Below are 20916 nucleotides of genomic sequence, written 5' to 3'. Positions count from 1 at the left end.
ATGGGTAGCAGAAACTCAGGTGTATTTTGAACCATCATCTATAGCTTCCCTGGTATATTAGACAGCTGAATTAGAAGTGGGAAACCTGGAAACCCAAACTGGTACTCTGATATGGGATGTGAGCATGCTGAGCATCAGCTTAACTTGCTGCCCTCATAGCAGTTTCTCCCATTGAGGATTTTAGAGAGTGAGTCGGGGGGTGTAGTGGCGGGGTAGGATCTCCATGTCGTTGTTTTTATGTCTGCCTTGCAGATTTTGGGGAGGAACTGCATTGTTTCAGCTGGTTCATTCTCAAAACACACATGTTGTTTATCATGATACAATTAAATTATTATGAGACTAAATTATTTTTTCTTATCCTCCATTCTATTTAAGGGGTACCTTTGTTGAGGAAGTATATGTTTGTATTAAAATATGTAGACCTATGTGTTTAGTATTCTCAAAACTTGCTATTTATTTGGCCTAAAAAGGGTACAAAGATGGACATCATGATTTACTTACTTTCTTAGATATAAAAGCTCTTTTGTACTTAGGTATGCAGTACAAGTTTGTTTGTTGCATTAAGGAACAGTCACTTTATTGTTTCTACCTGTAGCCTGAATTCCTGAAAGCTTCCATCCACATTCTAAGAATTTTAAATCTCCAGCAGACTCCTTGGCCAATAAAGATTGTTTCATTCATCCTAAAATATTTTATAACCTTTCTGACACAAATATATTATAACTAATCAACTTTGGTATTTTGCTCTTTAAAAGTCATGTTTAAAGTAAAACAAAAAACAAAGTCCCAGTTAGAATGAAACTGTAAGAGATTAAGCATATAATATTATTTTTGAACATGCTTAGTAACCTTTTGCCCATATTTAGAGGCTTTAATGTAAGACATAGCACGACCTACACTGATGTACATGAATTCTATCAAATCCATGAAAATGAAATAAAAATATGTATTTGAGATCAGATTGAGTTAGCATGTACAGATACTTGAAGCATATACATTCATTATTTTTGAGGCAGACAAATTAATTAACTGAATTGCTAAGATATTATTTATTAACTAGCATCGCTTGAATGCAATATTAAATTACATTTCCTGCACCCAAAGTCCACACTTGAAACCTAAGCTGTGTAAATTCATATTAAAGTTGAAGTAAGGCTATATTCCATTTGAGAATTCAGCTGTGTCATGATGGTTATAAGTTTTACAGTAAGTACACTACACAATTTCTCTGAAGCTATTTTTTTCTGAATGCAGTTTATCTTAAAAGATGTATTAGTTTGCCAAGCAAGTCCTTCGAAAGGAATATCCTTAGTATCACACTGAGGAAATGAAGGCTAGGAACATAAAAAGTAATATACCTTCTGAACCGAAAGGAAACTAAAACGTGGAAGAGATTTCTTGTTTATGTACATATCCATAAATAATTCTGTGGATATGTGTGCATAAAGTTATCTGATCCTATATTAACTTTCTCTCACAAAACTTAAAAGTGATGAAGGACATTGGGAAGTAGTTTATACTACGGAAATTACCTAAGATATTATGCATCAGGATTTGCCAAATAAAATTTAGGTAAACTTATAAAGAAAAATCTCTTTGAAGTAATTTTACAAGACATATTTTGCAGTGCTTAGAGCAATATCTTGCATTAAATGAGCAAAAACATTATGTGTTGAATGGAATCATGTAAATTAGAAATATTATTCAGATTTATATGAATAATATAAATTCAGATTTATATGAAAGGCAGAGTTACAAAGAGAGGGAGAGACAGAGAGATCACCCTCTAGTTCACTACTCAAACCGCCGCAGCTGCTGGAGATGGATTGGTGTGAAACTAAGAGCTAGGAGCTTCTTCCTTACTCTACTTTCCCAGGCCATTAACAAAGAGCTGGATTAGAAGTGGAACAGCTGGAACTAAAACCAGTGCACAAATGTGATGCGATTGCTGCACCAGCCCTATGGACATTTAATAAAACTAAGTCCAAACAAAAATTCAGAAATGGCGTATTTTAGCTTCATAAAAGTAAAAATTTATGAGGCTGACTTTGTGGTACATGCAGCACAGACATCCTTTGTAAGTGCTGGTTCCTGTAGTCCCTGTATCACTTTCTGATCCAGTTTGCTGATAATGTGTCTGGAAAACAGTGTTAAATGGTCCAAGTACTTAAGCTTCTGTCACTCCCCTGGGAGACCCAGATAAAGCTCTTGGCTCCTGATTCAAGTTGGCCCTACCCTATTTGTTGTGGCCATTTGGGGAGTGAACCACCCGATGGAAGGTGTATGTGTGTGTGAAGCAGGCGTGTCTGTGTCCCTAACTCTGTTACCTTACCTTTCAAATATGTAAATTAATCTTTAAAAAGTAAAATTTTAGGCCCAGAGCTGTACCCTACTGGATAAAGTCCTCACTTTGCAGATGCTGAGATCCCGTATGGGCACCAGTTCTAACCGTGGTGGCCCCACTTCCCATCCAGCTCCCTGCTTGTGGCCTGGGAAAGTAGCGGAGGATGGTCCAAAGCCTTGGGACCCTGCCTGTGCGTGGGAGACCTGGAAGAAGCTCTTGGCTCCTGACTCCTGTCTTTGGATCAGCTTAGTTCCAGCTGTTGCAGTCACTTGGGGAGTGAATGATCAGACTGAAGATCTTCCTCTCTGTCTCTCCTCCTCTCTGTATATCTGACTATCCAAAATAAATAAAAATAAATTTTTTAAAAAATTAAAAAAAAATTTTTTAAAAAGTCAAAATTTACCAGATGCACATTTCTTCTTATATGTGCTGGAATTGAGTTCACTTTGTGTGAATATTTCCAACGTCATTTATCAACACCCATAATGGTGGCAGTTTTTGAAATGTATGTACTCTTCTGTACTACGGAGAGACTCCAAATGGGATAATCTTTTGGCTTCTATTCTCATCTCCCATTAGCATGATTATTGCTTACTTTATAAATACTTGAGTTTATATCTTATGATTTCTGTATCAAAATTTCTACCATCTTCCTGAATTTATAAAATAAATCACGTTTCTTGACAGTCTTATTCTTCTCTTGTTCTTTCATCTTCCTGCTTCCTTTGGTCAACTTACTGAATGACCATTTTTTGACGTTTTAGATTTCACCTCATTTGACCCCTCATTGTCATTTCAGCAATTACTTCATTTGTTCCCATTCAGTGATCATTCACTTGTTTCACAGCAATTTTTCCTTAATTACCCATCCCCCTCAAACTCTGTCACCTTCCTCTTCTTTTTACCTACCACAGCTACCTAACTTCTTTCTTGTGAAAGAAAATAAAAAACCCTGATGTCAACATTTACAATACCTCTTTACCTCTAAAACTGTCTCTAGCCATATCTCTCATTAATCCATTCTGTCAAGAATCAAATTAGATAACCAATGATTGTTACTCTGATTATTATTGTTGTTATTGATAAAGCAAATATTATGAAGAGTCTGTTCTGAGCACAGACTTAACCTGTTTGTTCCCCGAACCCTAAGTGCCAAGCACTATTAAATCCATGGACACACAGAATTTTTTTTTGCATAGTAGATTAGGAAACAACATCCACTAAAGGCTTGGTAAATTGTCCTAGATTATAAAGTTAGTAGATTCAGAATTCAGACCCAGACAGTTGAAATTCATAGGCACTGTTTTAATCAGTATGCAGAGACAGACAGGTGTTCCTCTGCATAATAAATTTTCACCTCTATGTTGGGCAATGATAGCCCCTTCTTATTGAGGACAGTAGCATTGCTTGCCCACTTTACTTATGTTAATATTTCTACTGCCATTTCAAGTTGTCAGTCTCCATTCTCCCCCACCACTTCAGGAAAAGAATATACAAAAACAAAAACATAACTCATTCTCTGCCTAAATAAATAAATAGGTACTTGGCTGGATAAATGTATAAATATCCGTCATTGATTCTGAGGTCACTGCTAGCTACTACTCTATCTCCATTTTATCTCCATTTTCTTTTTATTTAAAAAGATTTATTTATTTTTTTATTTGAAAGTCAGATATATATTAGGGGAGGAGAGACAGAGAAGAAGATCTTCTGTCCGTTGATTCACTCCGCAAGTGACCACAGTGGTCGGAGCTGAGCTGATCCAACGCCAGGAGCCAGGAGTCTCTTCCAGATCTCCCACATCGGTACAGGATCTCAAGGCTTCAGACCATCCTAGACTGCTTTCCCAGGCCACAAGCATGGAGCTGGATATAGGAGTTGGGGCTGCTGGCATTAGAACTGGTGCCCAAATGGGATCCTGGCACATTCAAAGAGGGGACTTTAGCCATTAGGCTACTGAGCCAGGCCCTCCATTTTCTAATTTCAATTTTTGTAAGAATTAATCTCCTTGAGCCCAGTGTGATGGTATAGTGGTTAAGGTCCTCGCCTTGCACGTCCGGGATCCCATATGGGCGCCGTTTCTAATCCTGGCAGCCCCGCTTCCCATCCAGCTCCCTGTCTGTTGGCCGGGAAAGCAGCCAAGGACGGCCCAAAGCCCAAAGCTTTGGGACCCTGCACCCGCTTCAGAGGCCCGGAAGAGGCTCCTGGCTTTGTATTGGCTTAGCTCCAGCCATTGTGGCCGCCTGGGGAGTCAATCATTGGACGGAAGTTCTTCCTTTCTATCTCTCCTCTCTGTATATCCGCCTTTCCAATAAAAAATAATAAAAATAAATCTTTTAAAAAAAAGAATTAATCTCCTTTTATTCTGTATTGTTTTACCTCTCATTCAAGTTCAACCAATCGCAAGCTTAAATAATGTATAGGAAATTTTCTGAAAGGTCATTAATTACTTCTTGATCAGTCAATGATTACTTCCTGGTTGTATCTAAAATATATAACTGGCTTACTCATTTGTGCCCATCTATATCATACCACTTTTGTTTTCATGATCATCCTCCATGCTTTTCTGTAACATGAAAGTTATATTTATCAACTTCTTATGATTTACAAGGCACTGTCTGGTCTCGTGCTCTTGCATGTACCCTATTTTTATCTTCTGTTGCTTGATTTTGCTCAATATGCTTTAGCCACATTGTGCTTTTCTGCCTAAGGACCATGCACATACTGCTGCCTCTTATCTCTATTTACTGCCTGTTCTGCTCATTCTTCAAGTGTTAGCTTCACTTTTGCCTTCCTAGTGAAACCATCATTTACCTGTCATCGAAAGCTAAGACTTCCCACTAAACTCTGAACACCTTTTTTTTCTTTCAAAATTATTATGGTATTTAACTAAACATCTATTTTTGAGGCTAGTTATGAAATGTTATGAATTCTTCTGGATGGGAAATTGTAGTTAATGAATATTTTTAAATTAATTACCATGAATACAAAGTCAAGTGGACTCTTGTCAGGTCTGTCTTTTCCCAGATTCATACGGATATTTATGACATTTTAAAATTATGCTCTATTAAAATATATTTACATATGTTTTTGAAAGGAAGAGCGGCAGCGTAGAGGGGAAGGAGGGAGACATTTCCCAATTGCTGTTCAAACTCCAAATTGCTGTAGCAGCTGGGGCTTAGCCAAGTCGAAGTCAGGATCCTGGAACTTCATCTTGGTCTCCCACATGGGTGCAGGGACCCAAATATTTTGACCATCTTCCAGTGTTTTCAGAGTCACATTGGCAAGGCACTGGATTGGAAGCAGTGCATCCAACTCAAAGTGACATTCCAGTATGGGATGCCAACATTTTGTGGGGTGGCTAAACCTACTGTGCCACAATGGTGGCACTTAAGCTCTTGTTTAAAACATTTCCTTATGGGCCTGTTGTGATAGCCTAGTGGCTGAATCCTTGCCTTATATCCTCAGGGATCCCATATGGGTGCTATATTTTTTCCCCCCAGCAGCTCCGCTTCCCACTCAGCTTCCAGTTTGTATTGATTGCTAGCTTCCCACTGATTTGTCCTCCAACCTGCCTCCCACAGATCTGAATTTGGTACACTGTTGTAATTAACTGTTGTGTCTTTACTGGAAAAGAAGCAAAAATCTTTCAAAGTTCTGGCAGTTAAACCCCCCAACAGGAGCTTTTACACTCCACTTCCCATCGAGCTCCCTGCTTGTGGCCTAGGAAAGTAGTTGAAGATGGCCTAAAGCCTTAGGACCCTGTACCCACGTGGGAGACCTGGAAGAAGCTCCTGGCTTCAGATCAGCTCAACTTAGGTCATTGTGGCCACTTGGAGAGTGAACCAGCGGATGGAAGATCTTTGTCTCTCCTTCTCTCTGTATATCTGACTTTCCAATAAAAATGAATAAATAAATCTTTAAAAAAAGAAGAAAAATTCTTTCCTTCCTTACTTAATCAATAAATGATTCTAAGTTATATTTTCCTAACCCTAGCCACTATCCTACAGAGATTCTGTTATTATATACATAGTAAAACCAAAACCTCGTCAGGATAGACATGCTTCTAAGCACAGATATGGTGTGAGATAACTAGTGCAAGACTCATTACAGTATTAGTAATAGTAGTAGTAGTAGTAGTAATGATGGAAAATAGTAGAATTGGCAGTCCTGAGAGAAATTGTGAAAGAAAGAAGCTTGTGTGAGACGGTGGTTGTGTTACTAAGATTTGTGTAGCCTTTTGGGTTTTCTAGCAGCCATGTCATTGGGTTAATGTATATTCACACATAAGCAGACTGAGGTGTGTGCTGGGGAGAGAAAAGTGAGAAAAGCAGAAAGATAGAAGAAAAAAAAAGAGAGACCTTTATTTTTAGAGGCAGACCTCCTGGAAAAGGATATAGTAGTTCCTGCACCTTCTATGATCAATAATCCTCTTCTTTAGGGGGGTATATTGGTTGCCTTGCTTCCCACTGACTTGTCTTCCTACCTACCTCCCATAGAATTGAATTCGGTGCACTGTTGTAATTATGTGCTATACCTGTACTGGAAAAGAAGCACAGATCTTTGAAAGCTCTGGCAGTTAGAGCCCCCAGCAGGAGCTTTTAGACTCTTTGGAGTATGTTTTCAGCTCAGCTGTTGTCCAACCTCAGAGCTATGGAAATTCCCATTTGTCTTGCACTGAGCATAGAGACCCATACTGTGTGTATCTATTAAACTAACACATCTTGTGAGAAAAAGAAGACAATAATTAGTTCTCTTAGTAATCAGTACTTTGTTTTTCTGACTTCAAAATTACCCATATTTTTCAATTAAAAGCATTTTAAAGCTATAATGTAACAAAAAGATGTTGAGATTACCTCATACATAAACCTATTTGTAATGAAACGCACACATAAATGTGATATTGTTGACAGCACACTTAATTTTTTTATTTACACAAAAAGTTTGGATTTATGTCTGTAGTTGGAAATAGAATTATAAAATTGTTGTGCTTTAAGTTCTTAACAGCTTTGTAAGAGTTTATTAGGTCTATTTATGATAGCTTAGCCAGGTGAAAAAGAAATTCTAAAATGATATTTTCTTCCTTATATCATCAAAGGCAATTAGTTTCAATACAAAATTTTAGATCTTCTTGTCTATTAATATTAAATCATTTTATAAGTTTGCATATTCATGGGGTAAGATGTACTTTATCTGCTTGCATTCCAAGTGTTCAGTGTTTTGATATGTAATACCCTAATTGTTTCTAATTTCATTCTCTTTATAAATATGAATGATAGCTTTTCAGATGTGTATTTATTTTAGTTGGGAATAAACTGGCCTGCTAATCTTCAGATAGGGTAAAAGAAACTTAATTCCCAAATCCATGTATTTATTTTCTTGTTCATTTCATTAACTTCTAATAATCCTTTTTTGGGTGACATGATTGCTTATTTCCTTCATCTGTTGAAATATAACAAGGTAAAATAAAATCAACTGAAAACCAGATATTCAGTTTAGGCTTATGTATATCAATCAATTCTGCTGCTGATTGCTTTTCATTAAATCACACAAATCCTTAATTTGTCACTCATTTGTAATTAAATAGCATAACATCACAGTAGAACTTTGATGACTATTTGTGGCCACAAAGTTGTTTTGAGAGTGACTTTTTAAATGTATTGCTGAACTTTTTAGAATGATTATTTTGAATTGACACTGTCTTTAACAACAGAAGTTATGGTCAATTCTCAACTAAAGACAAGTAGTTGCTTATTGAGGCATAATTTGCATGTGTTATGATCTTTGGCGAAGTACTTCCTATCAGCATAATTATTCTGCTCTGCAGTTTTTAACAGTTCATTTTTTCAAAGCCTTCACATCACAAATTAGCAGTTGCTGTTAACCTTTCATGTCTAATGTGATAACATTGCTGTTTGCTACAAATAGCATATAAACTTCAGTTGATTACTTCTTCCAAAACAGTTCCTGAATTTGTTGCAGAAAGTACATTGAGAATTAGCAGCAGTCTTGCTTTTGAGGAAGTATTTGTCTAATATATATATGTATATATATATATATATATGGAAATTATGTAACTAAGGGGGAATCATGATAGCCTTAATTTCTATATGATTGTTGGTTTAACATTTCATTTTATTTATAACTGAAAAATAAGTGTATATGCTTGTCAGGTACAGTATCATTTGGACACATATATATATTGTGGGATCATCAAGTCAGGCAAATATATGTATAAATTGACACATATATTTCTTGTGATGAGAACCGTAGAATCTACTCCTTATGTGATTTTGAAATATATACTGTATGACTTCTCGGACTTTTGGCTAAGATCAAGTGTAGTATCTGTTCTTATCAGTTTGAAATATACATTGCGCTATTTGTTGAGTCCCCTCACCAAGCTGTGCATTAGGTCACCAGGAGCTATTTCTCCTCGTAATTAAAATTTTGCGCCTTTTAATCAACACATTCCCATGTCTATATCTGCAGGCAGTTGTTGAATCAATTTGTGTGAAGTTCTGCTTGCTGTCTAGCTTCAACACCTCCTGCTTTCATGTAGCTTCATTATCATCCCCTATATTACAGTTACAAACATAATTTTTAATATATATTTAATGGACAGTGTATCAATTTCAAATTTTAAAATAGTCACATTTTAGTAAAAACTATAATAGTGTATCATTTTGAACTGTTTTACAATGATTGAAAACAAAGTTTCACAAAACACTATTTTTAGCAAAGCTGTTACACACAGATTTTTCTATATTTGTTTTATTGTTTCTCTTTTTTTAGTTTTAATTGTCACATATATGAAATAACATGTGGTGTTTGTCTTTCTATATTCTGCTTACTTCAATCAACATGTCTTCCAGTTACAATTTTCAGATAAATGATAGAATTTCATTTTTATATAGCTGAATAACATTGCATTTATTTCTAAGTATATATATTTACGTATATATGTGTGTATGCATAAGAATATCTACATACGTGGCATTTTTCAAAAAATACAGATTTATTAATTTTAATTGGAAAGACATACTTAAAGAGAGACTGAGATACACAGAGATCTTATGTCTGCTGGCTTACTACCCAGATGACTGCAATGGCTGGGGCTTAGCTTAGGGGAAAGCTGATCCAGGAGCATCTTTTGGGTCTCCCACACAGGTCCCAAGGCTATGGTCCATCCATCATGCTAGACCCCTGATTGTCATTATCCATTCATCTGCTAACAGATACCATTGTTGATTTTGTATTTTTTGCTATTGAGAGCAATGCTGTTATAAACCTGGTAGTGCAGTCAGCACTTTCATTTGATGTGGTCATGCGGTCATGTTGCACATGTACCCAGTAGTGGTATTACTGAACCGTAGGGCAAGTCTATTGCTATTTTTTTTACAAAATTTCCATATTATTTTCCATGGCTGCTACACGAAATTGCCTTTGCACCAACAGTGATAAGAGTTCTGATTTCTCTGTATCTTCACCAGCATTTCTTGCTCTCTGTATTATTTTGCTTTTTAATAATAACCATTCTGATGGAGTAAGACAAGATCTCACTGTGGTTTGGATTGGTATTTCCCTAATGGGTAGTGATGCTGACTGTTGTTTTCTCATATATTTGTTGGTCATTTGTAATCTTCTTGGAGACCTCTCTGTATAGGTCCTTTGTCCATGTATATAGCTAGATTAGTGGGTTTTTCTTTTGACATTTTCTAAATATTTTGTCACATAAAAAACTTGCAAATACTATCACAAAACCATGCAGATATGTACAGTCAAGCGTATTAGACCTGAAATGAGAGGTAGATTCCATTATAGTAATTGTGGGGTTCTCAACACCCCACTTTCATCAGTGGCTCAATCATTCAGTAAGAAAATCAACAAAGATACATTGGAGGTGAACCATAGAATAGAGCAAATACACCTAACAGATATTTAGAGAACATCTCATCCAACAGCTCCAGGATACACATTCTTCTTATTAGTACATGGAATATTTTCTAGGATAGACAATATATTTGGCCACAGATCAGTCTCAGTGTATTTAAAAAGATTGAAATCACATCATGTATCCTCCAAGACCCCAAAGGAATGAAACAACGAGAAGATTAGAGGAATACTTACAAACAAGAATTACATACAAATTGAAAATCTACTGAATGATCAATGGCTGATTGAAGAAATTAGAAAGTGTACAATTTCTTGAGTGAAAATGTAAACACAAAATATCAGAGCATTTGGATAGCAGCAAAAACAGCATTAACAGGGATGTTTTGTACCTTTAAATTCTTACATTAAACAACGTCTCAAATAAATTATCCATCTTGAGGATTTGTATAAACAAGAACAAAGCAAAATCTAATTATTTGTTCAATTAGGATTTAGAGATTAGAGGTTGAATTAAGCTCACATACAGTGGCCTTTAAAGTTGTGTTTCTTATAGTGTAACAGAAAGATGATAGAAATAACCCCGGAGGCCATATGACTCCGAGGGGGCCATGTGCTTGTTTCTTCCTCCTGTATATGTGATTTTTTTTTGCCTTTTTGTCTCTGTAGTTTGGTACTAGATCAGTATACACCAGCTACATAAGTAGTGAAGGATATAAATTTCAAATTACACAAACAAAACTGTATCCAATTCTCTGGGGAAATAGCCTACTTAGAGTTACTTTCACAAAAGCTATCAATATACTTTATTTTTCATAGAGTACAAATCAGCTATAGAAATGAGAGCTACTTGATATAATTTGATAGACAAGTACTTCGTACCACAAATAAATCCCCTACGTAATGCAACACTCTGGTCAACATCCCATACTATTTCAAGAAATGAATTATGAAACAAAAGATGCCAGTCTACTTAAATGCTAAGGGATCACAACTAAAAACAAACACATTCTGACAATTTTTGTTTTATTTGCTTATATCTCTCATGTTTACTCAGCTGCTTTTCAGTGACATAAGCCGTTTAATAATTGTATTTGTGGCTGGCAATTTTGCTCCGTGCTTCCTGTTATTTTTAAGTTTTGCTGTTCAGTACATTCCTTTATATGCACGAATCGTCTGATAGCTTCAACTCTTGTCTCTCTCAGTGTGCCCTAGATTGATCATAAAAATTCACACACATATGTTTGTGAAAATTATGTCACTATATTTTGCACAAGATGAACCTACATAAACTCACCTCCTTCATAGTCCTTTGATTTTGTAAGAACAAGTTTGCACTGATGACGCTTCTAATAATCAGTGTACATTCTGCATTGGCAGAAGGGAGCATTGAATATTTATGCTATATTTAATGGAAATTTAGCTCTAGCTTTGTTCTCCACTGAACTCTGGAAACACATTCCTTAGTCAGGGTTAAGAGAAACTTTCTGTCTGGTTAGTTCTTATCTCTGAGAATTTCTGAAGATGAATAAAGAAGGTAATGACAGTTGTTATTGTTTGAAGGGGCTTACATTGCATCAGCTACTGAGATAGGATGACTACATGTTCTCATTTAAGTCCTGCTGCGACTCGCATATATAATTGAATGAATGCACTTTCCTGATTGAATGAATGCACTTTCCTGATGATAAGATAAAGACTTAGTGTATTATCTAATCTGCGGTAAGTCACACAACTGTAAAGTGACTGTACTATAATTCAAGTTCAGGTCTGTATAATTCAGAAGTCAGTTTCTGCCATAGCAACTTATATTATGAATCTGAAAAATGCAGAGAATTGATTCTCTCCTTCTCCTGGGACCAGGGAAAAATCTCTCTCAAAGTCAACCCTTAAAACTAGTTATATGGAGCTGTGAATTTGAGATAAGATTTCTCCTAGGAGTATTTTCAAGTTGCCCATCAGGTTACGAATGATATTGCCTACCTCCTTCTCCCCAACATCAGACTGCTTTTATACCCCTGTATGGTATGCATATTCTTCTCAGCGCAATCTTTTTCTGAAATGGTGGTTCCTACTTGATGTGAATGAATACATACATTTTGTTCATTTTACCATTATTTTTAATCACCTGTCTCATTTATCACCTGCCTCGTGTCAAATTATTTTGTAGTGGATGAAGGAATGAAGAAAATTTCACCAGAAAAAAAGGAAGCCTTAGCCTTGTAATAGGAAACTTCTTGCTGAAATCAGGATGAGTGATGATGGATTAACACCCAGTAATTGCAGTTCAATAAAGAATAATCCCTATAATTCCTGATTTGACATTACAACTTGAAGGCATTATTTTGGGAATATTAAAATATTATAATCAACTCTTAATTTTGTTCAGTAGACAATCTGTCCTTCTTAGACAAAGATGTAGAAAATGGCCAGTCAGTTAAAGGAGTGCTTTTAAAATCAAATCAGCAAATATTTGATTGTTCAATACATGCATGATACTGTCATCGATGCAGAGATTTAAAAATATTTAAAAATGGTCTATCAGTTAGTTCTCTGATTTCAAACCGCATAATGGTAGGTAATTTTAGAAAACATTTCAGTTTTATTTTCAATCATCATGAACAACTTGTATCTGTGGCCCAGCTAAAAACTCAGTTTCATATTTATAGATTTTCTTAATTCACCTGATGTAAAAATTTGTGTCAGTTGGGTGCTACTGATAGCTAATGAAGATGCAATTAACAAAATACCAACTGCTCAGGCCTAATGATGTTTTATTAATGGTAAGATTATAAAGATGGCTACATTTATTTTAAAAACCAAACAGCAAGCTGATTTTAAAACTTCAGTAAAACATTCCTTTAGAATGTTTAAAACAAGTGAAAGTCTGTTTTTAAAACTCACAGAGAATTCACTTGATGCAGAAATGTTACAGTTTGTCTATGAAATTATCCCCACTAAAGAGATAAAATAAGAGGTTTTAAATGTATATTCTCATAGAGTACTCCTTATCTTACAGATGAGCTCAGTGAAAATGTTGCGGCCTCGTCTCAATAGCATTCTTTTCAAGCTCATGTTTGAAGAACACGTAAACAACATCAAACCAAGCATCATAGCAGTCACTCTTGCCTGTGAAGAACTGAAGAAAAGTGAAAGCTTTAACAGACTTTTAGAGTTAGTTCTTTTGGTTGGAAACTACATGAATTCAGGCTCGAGAAATGCCCAGTCACTGGGATTTAAAATCAACTTTCTTTGTAAGGTAAGATTATATGTTCCAATATCTTGTCAAAGAGAAGGGTTACCCCCAATAGTAATATTACATACACTATGAAATTTTGTGCTTTTAATTTTATAGTTCACAAATTGCATCTCAAAGCAAATTTTCGCAATCTATTTTATTTTTATTTCAGTATGTATTTGGGGAATTAAATTCATTGAGATAAATAGCCAAAAATTTTATATCAAATGTGCATTTCTTATTTTATTATAATACCAAAAAGAACATGAAAAAATAAATTAAATGACAAGTTTATTTTGGGGCCCAACAATATTGAAATCCAAGCATATTTTTTTCATAATATACATTTTCTATGAAATTTTGAGGGTCCTTTGTACTTTATTGTTGAATAATTTTGTAGCATTAATCTTACATGGTTTACTGTGTGCATTACCTTAAAAGAAAAAAAGGCAAGTCATTATGATATTTTTTTGACTGGATCATTTATTGCATTATTTTTGAGAATAACTTTATAGGAAGATAAAGAAAAAGAAAACTTAAAAAGTCATTGTGTGTATCCATTTGCAGCTAGAGCAAGTTACCTTACTTAAGAAAAAAGATCTGTCATAGAGAGAAAACTGAACAGATTCCAAGGTGAAGAAGGCTTATAAGAAAGCTAGAGATGAAAACAAGTAGTCTGTCTTTGACATCTCACCATTCTTTCACTGCTTTTTTTCCCTCCCGTATCTGAAAATACTGTACAACTTTGATTATTTCTTGAAAGATAGTATAGCAAAAATCACAAGTCTAGGAATGTGTATGAATTTCCTTTCTATTCATTCATTAAATAATTATGCATTATTTGAAAAGTTTCAGAAGTGAAATTAAGATAAGTCATGCGTATTTTTTCATAATAACCATTTCCCATGAGCTTTTTGGAATTATCTTGTATGTGGGCAAGTATTTTAAGCTGTATCAAATATGATATGATCCTAGTAATTCTTACTCAGATGAAGAATAATATTTTTAGATAATAGGAGATTTGGATGGTTGAAGGCGAGGCAAGAAGGAATTATAAGGAATATCATATGAAAATGCAGGATTTTGTTGAGAAAATATTTTTAATATATTGTCTTTTGACATTGTGTGACAGACAAAATCATTTATAAGAAAAATAGAATAATGCATGTAATGCATTTGAGTAAACCATAACAAGATTTACAAGACTTAGCTGGTCATTTAGGTCTCTTTTCATGTAATGCATATACTATAGCTGATTGTGACAAAGTTGGCTTTTCCTGTGATGCTGTTTGATTAGAAAGAATATTTGCTGTCTGCATGGTGAGTAAATTTGAAAGTATTCTTCGCTGATAATTTTAGAAAAATTATAAATTGAAAGTATCATTAAAATGTTTACATATACCGCATTGAAGTCTTATGAAAGGGTATTTAAGCTATACTAATCTGAACAAACATACACTTTCAAGTGCCTTAGTTTCATACTATTCAAACAGTATGAGTGGGTTATTTATATATAGGAACAATAGATTGCATTAATGTCACAGAAGGATTTTTACAGTTAAATCTTACAGTTTAGAGGGAGGCTTCTTCCTGTCATCCACCTGTCAAATAAAAGTTCTTCCACACACACTGATCTGACATCTATCGCTAGAGGTATGCTCAAAGGATTGTGCACAAAGGTTTTGGCCCACTTCAAATAAAAAAAAATAATAATCTTGTGGGCACTACCGTCTTGTAGTTATAGGGATTTTAAAAGAGAAAGGAAAGGTTTTAAAATGTATACCCCTCCCCCAACACCATGTAAACCATGTCAGATTTCAGTAGGAGTTTTTAATATTCTGGAATATATTTCTAGGAAAATATGTGTCATAAAGAAAGACACACATATCTTATACATGAGTGATAGTCCCATAATGTCTAAGATTAAAATGATGTTCCTGAAATACAAAGGACTCTGAGTAGATGCAAATGTCTAAAATGATAGACATTTCCTGAATTAGATAGAAATAGCTTTGGTCTGTAATCTTTTGAAAATGGAATTAACTATTGATCTGTGATTAGCTAGAATTGCTCTTAAATTTCAGTTATATAATAAAAGATTGTGTGGTTGATTTTCTTAGTGATTTTTTTTCTTAAAAATGAAATTCTTGTATAACACTGATTGTTCTTTAAAAATGACACCATTTGCTCATGTAAATTTCTCTAATGATAATTACCTTTCGCAGAGAATTTAAAGCTTTTATCCACTGCTTTTCACAAAAAAAGCTAGAGTATGTTAAAATAATCACATATTTAAAAAGAATCATGATATTAGCAGTAAAGCTTATCAGATGTATCTTATAGGAAGGATAATATTAAAAATTCAATTGGTCAGATAATGCTCAGCTGTGATATTTGGGAAAAAGACTAAAACAGATGGGCTAACCAAACTGTCAAGTAACACTAAAGGTGTCATTACTATAAGTACTACTCTCACCACAAAATGTTTTGTTAGCTTATAGCCATGAATTATCACTTGGTGAGTAACCAAACCAGTATTCAAAGTGCAATAAAAATCATCTGAGTGAGGATGAGTTCCCAATATTATCTTGATCTGTGCTGACTTGTTAGTTGATACAGTTTTGACTCATAGCAACGCTATACTTAAGGGACATTTGATATTTTGTTTGTAGTGTGTGCTAGCATGTATAATTTACAAAAGAACAAAATATTTCAATATACTGAGTGCTCTCCTGAGCTAATCTTTGTGGGTGTATAGCTAAGGGTCTTGTCTGCATGCAACAAATAGTGACTGTGTGTCATTCACAGACGCACACACAAAAGGACATTTATTGGAAGGGTATGAGGTAACTCAGCAGTTAACAGGAAAAGCTGAAGACTTTTGCCTTTAAAAGAACAGCAACTGTGGCAGTCAGGGATACAAAGTGAGTTCACTATGGGTATCTTTGTGATGTGTCAGCTCCAAACATTTTCCTCCTCCTTTCCCTGCATTTATTCTAATGAGAGAGACATCATATCCTGTGTGGTTTGCATGAAACACCTTGACACAGGGCAGAGGATCTTGATTTAGAGCACAGCCGAATCTTCCTGCCGTGGCAGAGTGAATTTAGGGGCAGGTGAAAGGATACTAGGCAGACACAAGCATATGAAGACATACCAAAACAGATTATCTATATACCCAGGGTTGTATCAGCAATACAGAAATGTAAAGGAGGTATGGATTTTTGTCTCAGAGACTCCTCTTAACACAAGTGTAACACTTGGGTTTGATTCTGGCTCCACTTCTGAGTCCAGCTTCCTATAAAGCATATGCATATGTTGGGTAGCAATGAGTAACACGAAGACTGAAATACTTGGGGCACTTTGACTTGTGGGAAACAGAGTTCCAAGATACTGGCTTTGGCTTGGCCCAGCCCCGTGTGTTAAAGTCATTTTGAGAATAAAGCAATAGATACAATATCTCTTTAACTCAGCATGAAATTGGTTTTAAAAAAATTTATAAAAGTAACCCATGGAAGCTTGCAGTACGATTGAGTAGGCAGGAAATACATATTTTCTGGAAATATGTATTTTTCAGGAAATACAACAATGTGCACTGTTTACGAATACGAAAGTTAATGACCATTGGGATTAACAGGAATTCAGAGAAGGGATGGATCTTAGGTAATTGGGTAGTAGTGATGAACGAAAACAGAAGTATCCAAAGGGTTACATAGATGAAGTATCCAAAAGGTTAGCATACATGATGAGAAAAGGCCAAAATCTTACAAGAGTGAAGGACACTGCAATCTCAGTATGTGTATTTTGAATTCCACTTTGCCGTTTTCTAGTCAAATTTTTTAACATCTGCGTTGGTTATCATCTCTGAACCTCAGTGGGGTTTTTTTGGTTGTTATTGTTGTTTGTTTTTGTTTTGTTTTTTAAATGAGAAAATGCATTGGCCTGTGTCTATTTCCATAGGATTCTTTTCCATAATGAAAGTATTTTGTTAAAGCACTTTGAAAAGATGAAATATTTAAAAAAATGGCATTAGTTCTTTTTAATCACAGTATGCAAATAGGAGTACTTATGATGTATTTTTGGATGAATTAAAAACCTACATTGCCTGGAATACTGGGTTGATATTGAAATCAATAGCATTGCTAGGCAAGTTTCTCAAGTTTGTTAGCTTTTATGCTCGTCTGGATATCTTGCATCCATAACTTTTTAAGGAAAATAATTCATAGCCAATTTAGTAGATTATAAACAGCAGAAATTTCCTTTTGATGTAATGATTACATGCTTTGTTTTCCTACCTTGAGTTAATATCTCCTTTATCTATGCTGTGTTTTTCTACTCAGATTAGCTATTAAGAGAAGCACACAAAAATTATAATAAAGTAGGATGATGGTTTTGCATTGAGATGTAAAACATGTAGTAAAAATAAAACTTCTAGGTTCACTTTGAAAAAAATTATAGATATATTTAAGTAATCGGAATTAACATAATGAGGCTCTTCTACATTTTATAGCATTTACATTTATGTAGAGTATAGTGTATAAAAGGATTCATGTTCTAGAGGTGGTCACATTCTTTCCTCCCCCATGGCAGTTGAAGGAAAGAAAGTAGAATTAATTAGCTTCTTCACAGTGGGAACGAATACTGCCTATCAGAATAAATGATTTGTAAAGGAAAAAAATGCTTCTGTCTCTGACATTAAAATTTAGAAATACAAAGTCCAGGAGAAAATCTACAAAGGACCTAAGGAAATGGTCATATTGAAAATACTCAAAAATTTTTATATAGAGTCTAATCTTTTTTAACTGGAATGATGTGGGTTGTACCTATTCTAAGCTTCGAATCTTAGCTTAGAAAGTAAAGTAGTCATAGCCTTTGCAGTCTGCAGTGAGAAATGTGAAGTCCAGAGGTACAAAATTCTTTTTGTTAGTCATTTAGTCAGATTGAGCTGCTATAACCAACAGGTTGGTGACTATCTTTTTTTTTTAAGATTTATTTATTTTTATTGGAAAGGCAGATATACAGGGAGGAGGAGAGATAAAGAGGAAGATTTTCCATTTGATGGTTCACTCCCCAAGTGACTGCAACGGCTGGAGCTGAGCCAATCTGAAGCCAGGAGCCAGGAACTTCTTCAGGGTCACCCATGCAGGCGCAGTAACCCAAGGCTTTGGGCCATCCTCAACTGCCTCCCCAGGCCATAAGCAGGGAGCTGGATGGGAGGTAGGGCCACAGGGATTAGAACTGGTGACCATATGGGATCCCAGTGCATTCAAGAGGAGGACTTTAACTGCTACACTGCTGTGCCAGTCCCTAGGCTGGTGACTATCTTAAAAATATATATAATATCTATTTCAGAGTCAGTGGGGTGGGAACAGTGAGGGAAGGATATACAGAGGGAGAAACAGTGCAGTTTCATCCAGTGGTTCATTACCATGCCCAGGACTGTGTCAGGTCGAAAGCAGAAGCAAAAGCAGAAGCTCAGTCTGGGTCTCCCACATGATGCAAGGATGCTAATTCTAAAACCATCTTCTACTGGTTTCCCAGGTACATTAACAGGGAGCCTGATCAGAAGTGGAGCAGGTGTGACTCGAAGTAATTCCCATATAAGATGACAGGCAATGCCTTTATTTGCGAAACAGCAATGGGCTTGGGTAGCTTAACCAATGGAAAGTAATTCCTACACAAAAAAGTGGAAGTCCAAGATCTTGATACCAAGGTGTCTGGTTTTTAGTGAGGCCTCTCTCCTTGTGTTGGAGATTGTTATCTTCTTGCTGTGTCTTCACATGGTCGTTAATTTACTACTTGATTTATCTTTCTCCTTCACAAGATTCAGGAGTCATCAAATGTAGATGTGTTCTTTATTGTGCATTATTTCTCCAGTGTTTATTATATATTAAACCTTAATAACATATTATTAAGTGAAAGTCAGGCAAATTGATTAAATAAAGGATTTGTTGTTAACATATATAATAACTTTTTTATAAGAGAGAGAATTTTGTACCTCACTGGAATAACAGATATATATTTTACCAGCTGAACTACTGAATATGTAATTATAAGATTTTCTTACTGTTTACTTGTAAAGACATAAAAATGTATTGTTTTCTCTAAATCTAAATGAACAATTCATCTTGGAATATGAGTTAATAAATCTATAGGACTACTAATTTTAAACCAAAGATATTTTAGAGAAGAGCCACTCTAGGGTGTAATGAACAGAAACCTAGCATTGATCGCTAAATCTTGAGCAGCTGTTCCCACGTTTGGCTGCTAGTTTTTTTTTTTTTATGAAGTACTTTATTTGCTGTGCAGGTATGTTAAATAATATTAACCCAGTTTTGCAAATTAAAAAACTATACCGTAGTGTGGTCATACAATTTTTTTCAGGATTAAAACACTAGTGAGGTTCCAAGGTGGGAACTGTGTCCCAAAGAATGCAACATTCTGCCTCTCATTGCAGTGCAACAGAATGTTTGATTCTGCATGGTTCAGTTCCAGGAAGCACTACAGTACCTCACTTGGTATGGATTTTCTTGACTCCCTGGCAGCTTATGACATTTGAAATTTCTTGTCTTAAGTTGGGAGTATTTCTAGTTTTATTAATAGAAAATATCTCCTCTTATAAGTGTTAATATACTCAGACAGCAAAGCCTATATATTTTGTAATTAAATAGTTATAGAACTCTCACTTGGCATTGTACAGGCTCTCCGAGCATATCAGTGTGTGCATGCAAGATTGACTGTTGCCCTGGATATTTTATAAATGCGAATCTGCTCTCCACAAAGATACTACATCCGGGATCATTTGGAGACAACGGCAGAATTAAGATCCAGCTATTCCTATTCTAATTTCAAACAGATTTTTCAGTTTGTCAGGATGTTTTTAGAGTCTGCATCAACTATTTCATTTCACTAAGATGGGCTTCCCCCACTCCCCTACAGACAATGTTTAGTACTATTTTAAGCTTGTAATTGATAATGCAATGACTTTGAGAATGCAATGAGAAGCAAATGACTTTGAGGGTTAAACTTTTTCTTGGAAAAGTTCTCTAAAAGGCCATATTAAACTGTCATTTATGGAGTAGAATGACATATTAGGTCCTCTATCCTAGCTTTTCTTTTTCTTTTTGTATATCTTCTTAACTTTCCTTCCTATGGAACTTCTTGTAGCTGGGTGTTATCTTTTGTTGATCTCTTCAAGTGAATGGTTGGTAATCAGTGATTTAAGATCCCATGCTACAGCAAAAAAAAAAAAAAGAAGAAGAAAATTGTATGATACTTTACATTTGAAAATGTCCTCATATAATAATATATTGAGATAATGTGCCATTTGTTCTGAATTCATGGCCAGTGCAGATGAACATTTTAGTTTAAGGTTCTGTCTTTGCCTCATTATATTAAATTAAAGTAAGAACATACTTCATACCTTAATCTCTGAAATAAC

The 20916-nt window shown here is 35.1% G+C and overlaps 1 protein-coding gene and 1 pseudogene across 6 annotated transcripts in view; both read left to right on the top strand.

The window, feature by feature from the left end:
* DIAPH2 (diaphanous related formin 2) overlaps positions 1–20916 on the top strand; it is an 830745-nt gene that overhangs the window by 376221 nt on the left and 433608 nt on the right. For all 6 annotated transcript variants that reach the window (XM_040999826.1, XM_040999825.1, XM_040999824.1 and 3 more), the window contains one exon: positions 13257–13496. In XM_040999826.1, coding sequence (XP_040855760.1) covers positions 13257–13496 — 240 coding nt within the window. The remainder of the gene's footprint in view (positions 1–13256; positions 13497–20916) is intronic.
* On the top strand, positions 8654–8817 carry LOC121169605 (annotated as a pseudogene).

The sequence above is a fragment of the Ochotona curzoniae genome, unplaced genomic scaffold (assembly GCF_017591425.1).
Source record: "Ochotona curzoniae isolate NIBS_2020 unplaced genomic scaffold, NIBS_Ocur_1.0 scaffold_1852, whole genome shotgun sequence".
Taxonomy (NCBI): Eukaryota; Metazoa; Chordata; class Mammalia; order Lagomorpha; family Ochotonidae; genus Ochotona; species Ochotona curzoniae.
Note: the sequence above shows the minus strand (reverse complement) of the source record. Positions and strands in the feature narration are given on the sequence as shown.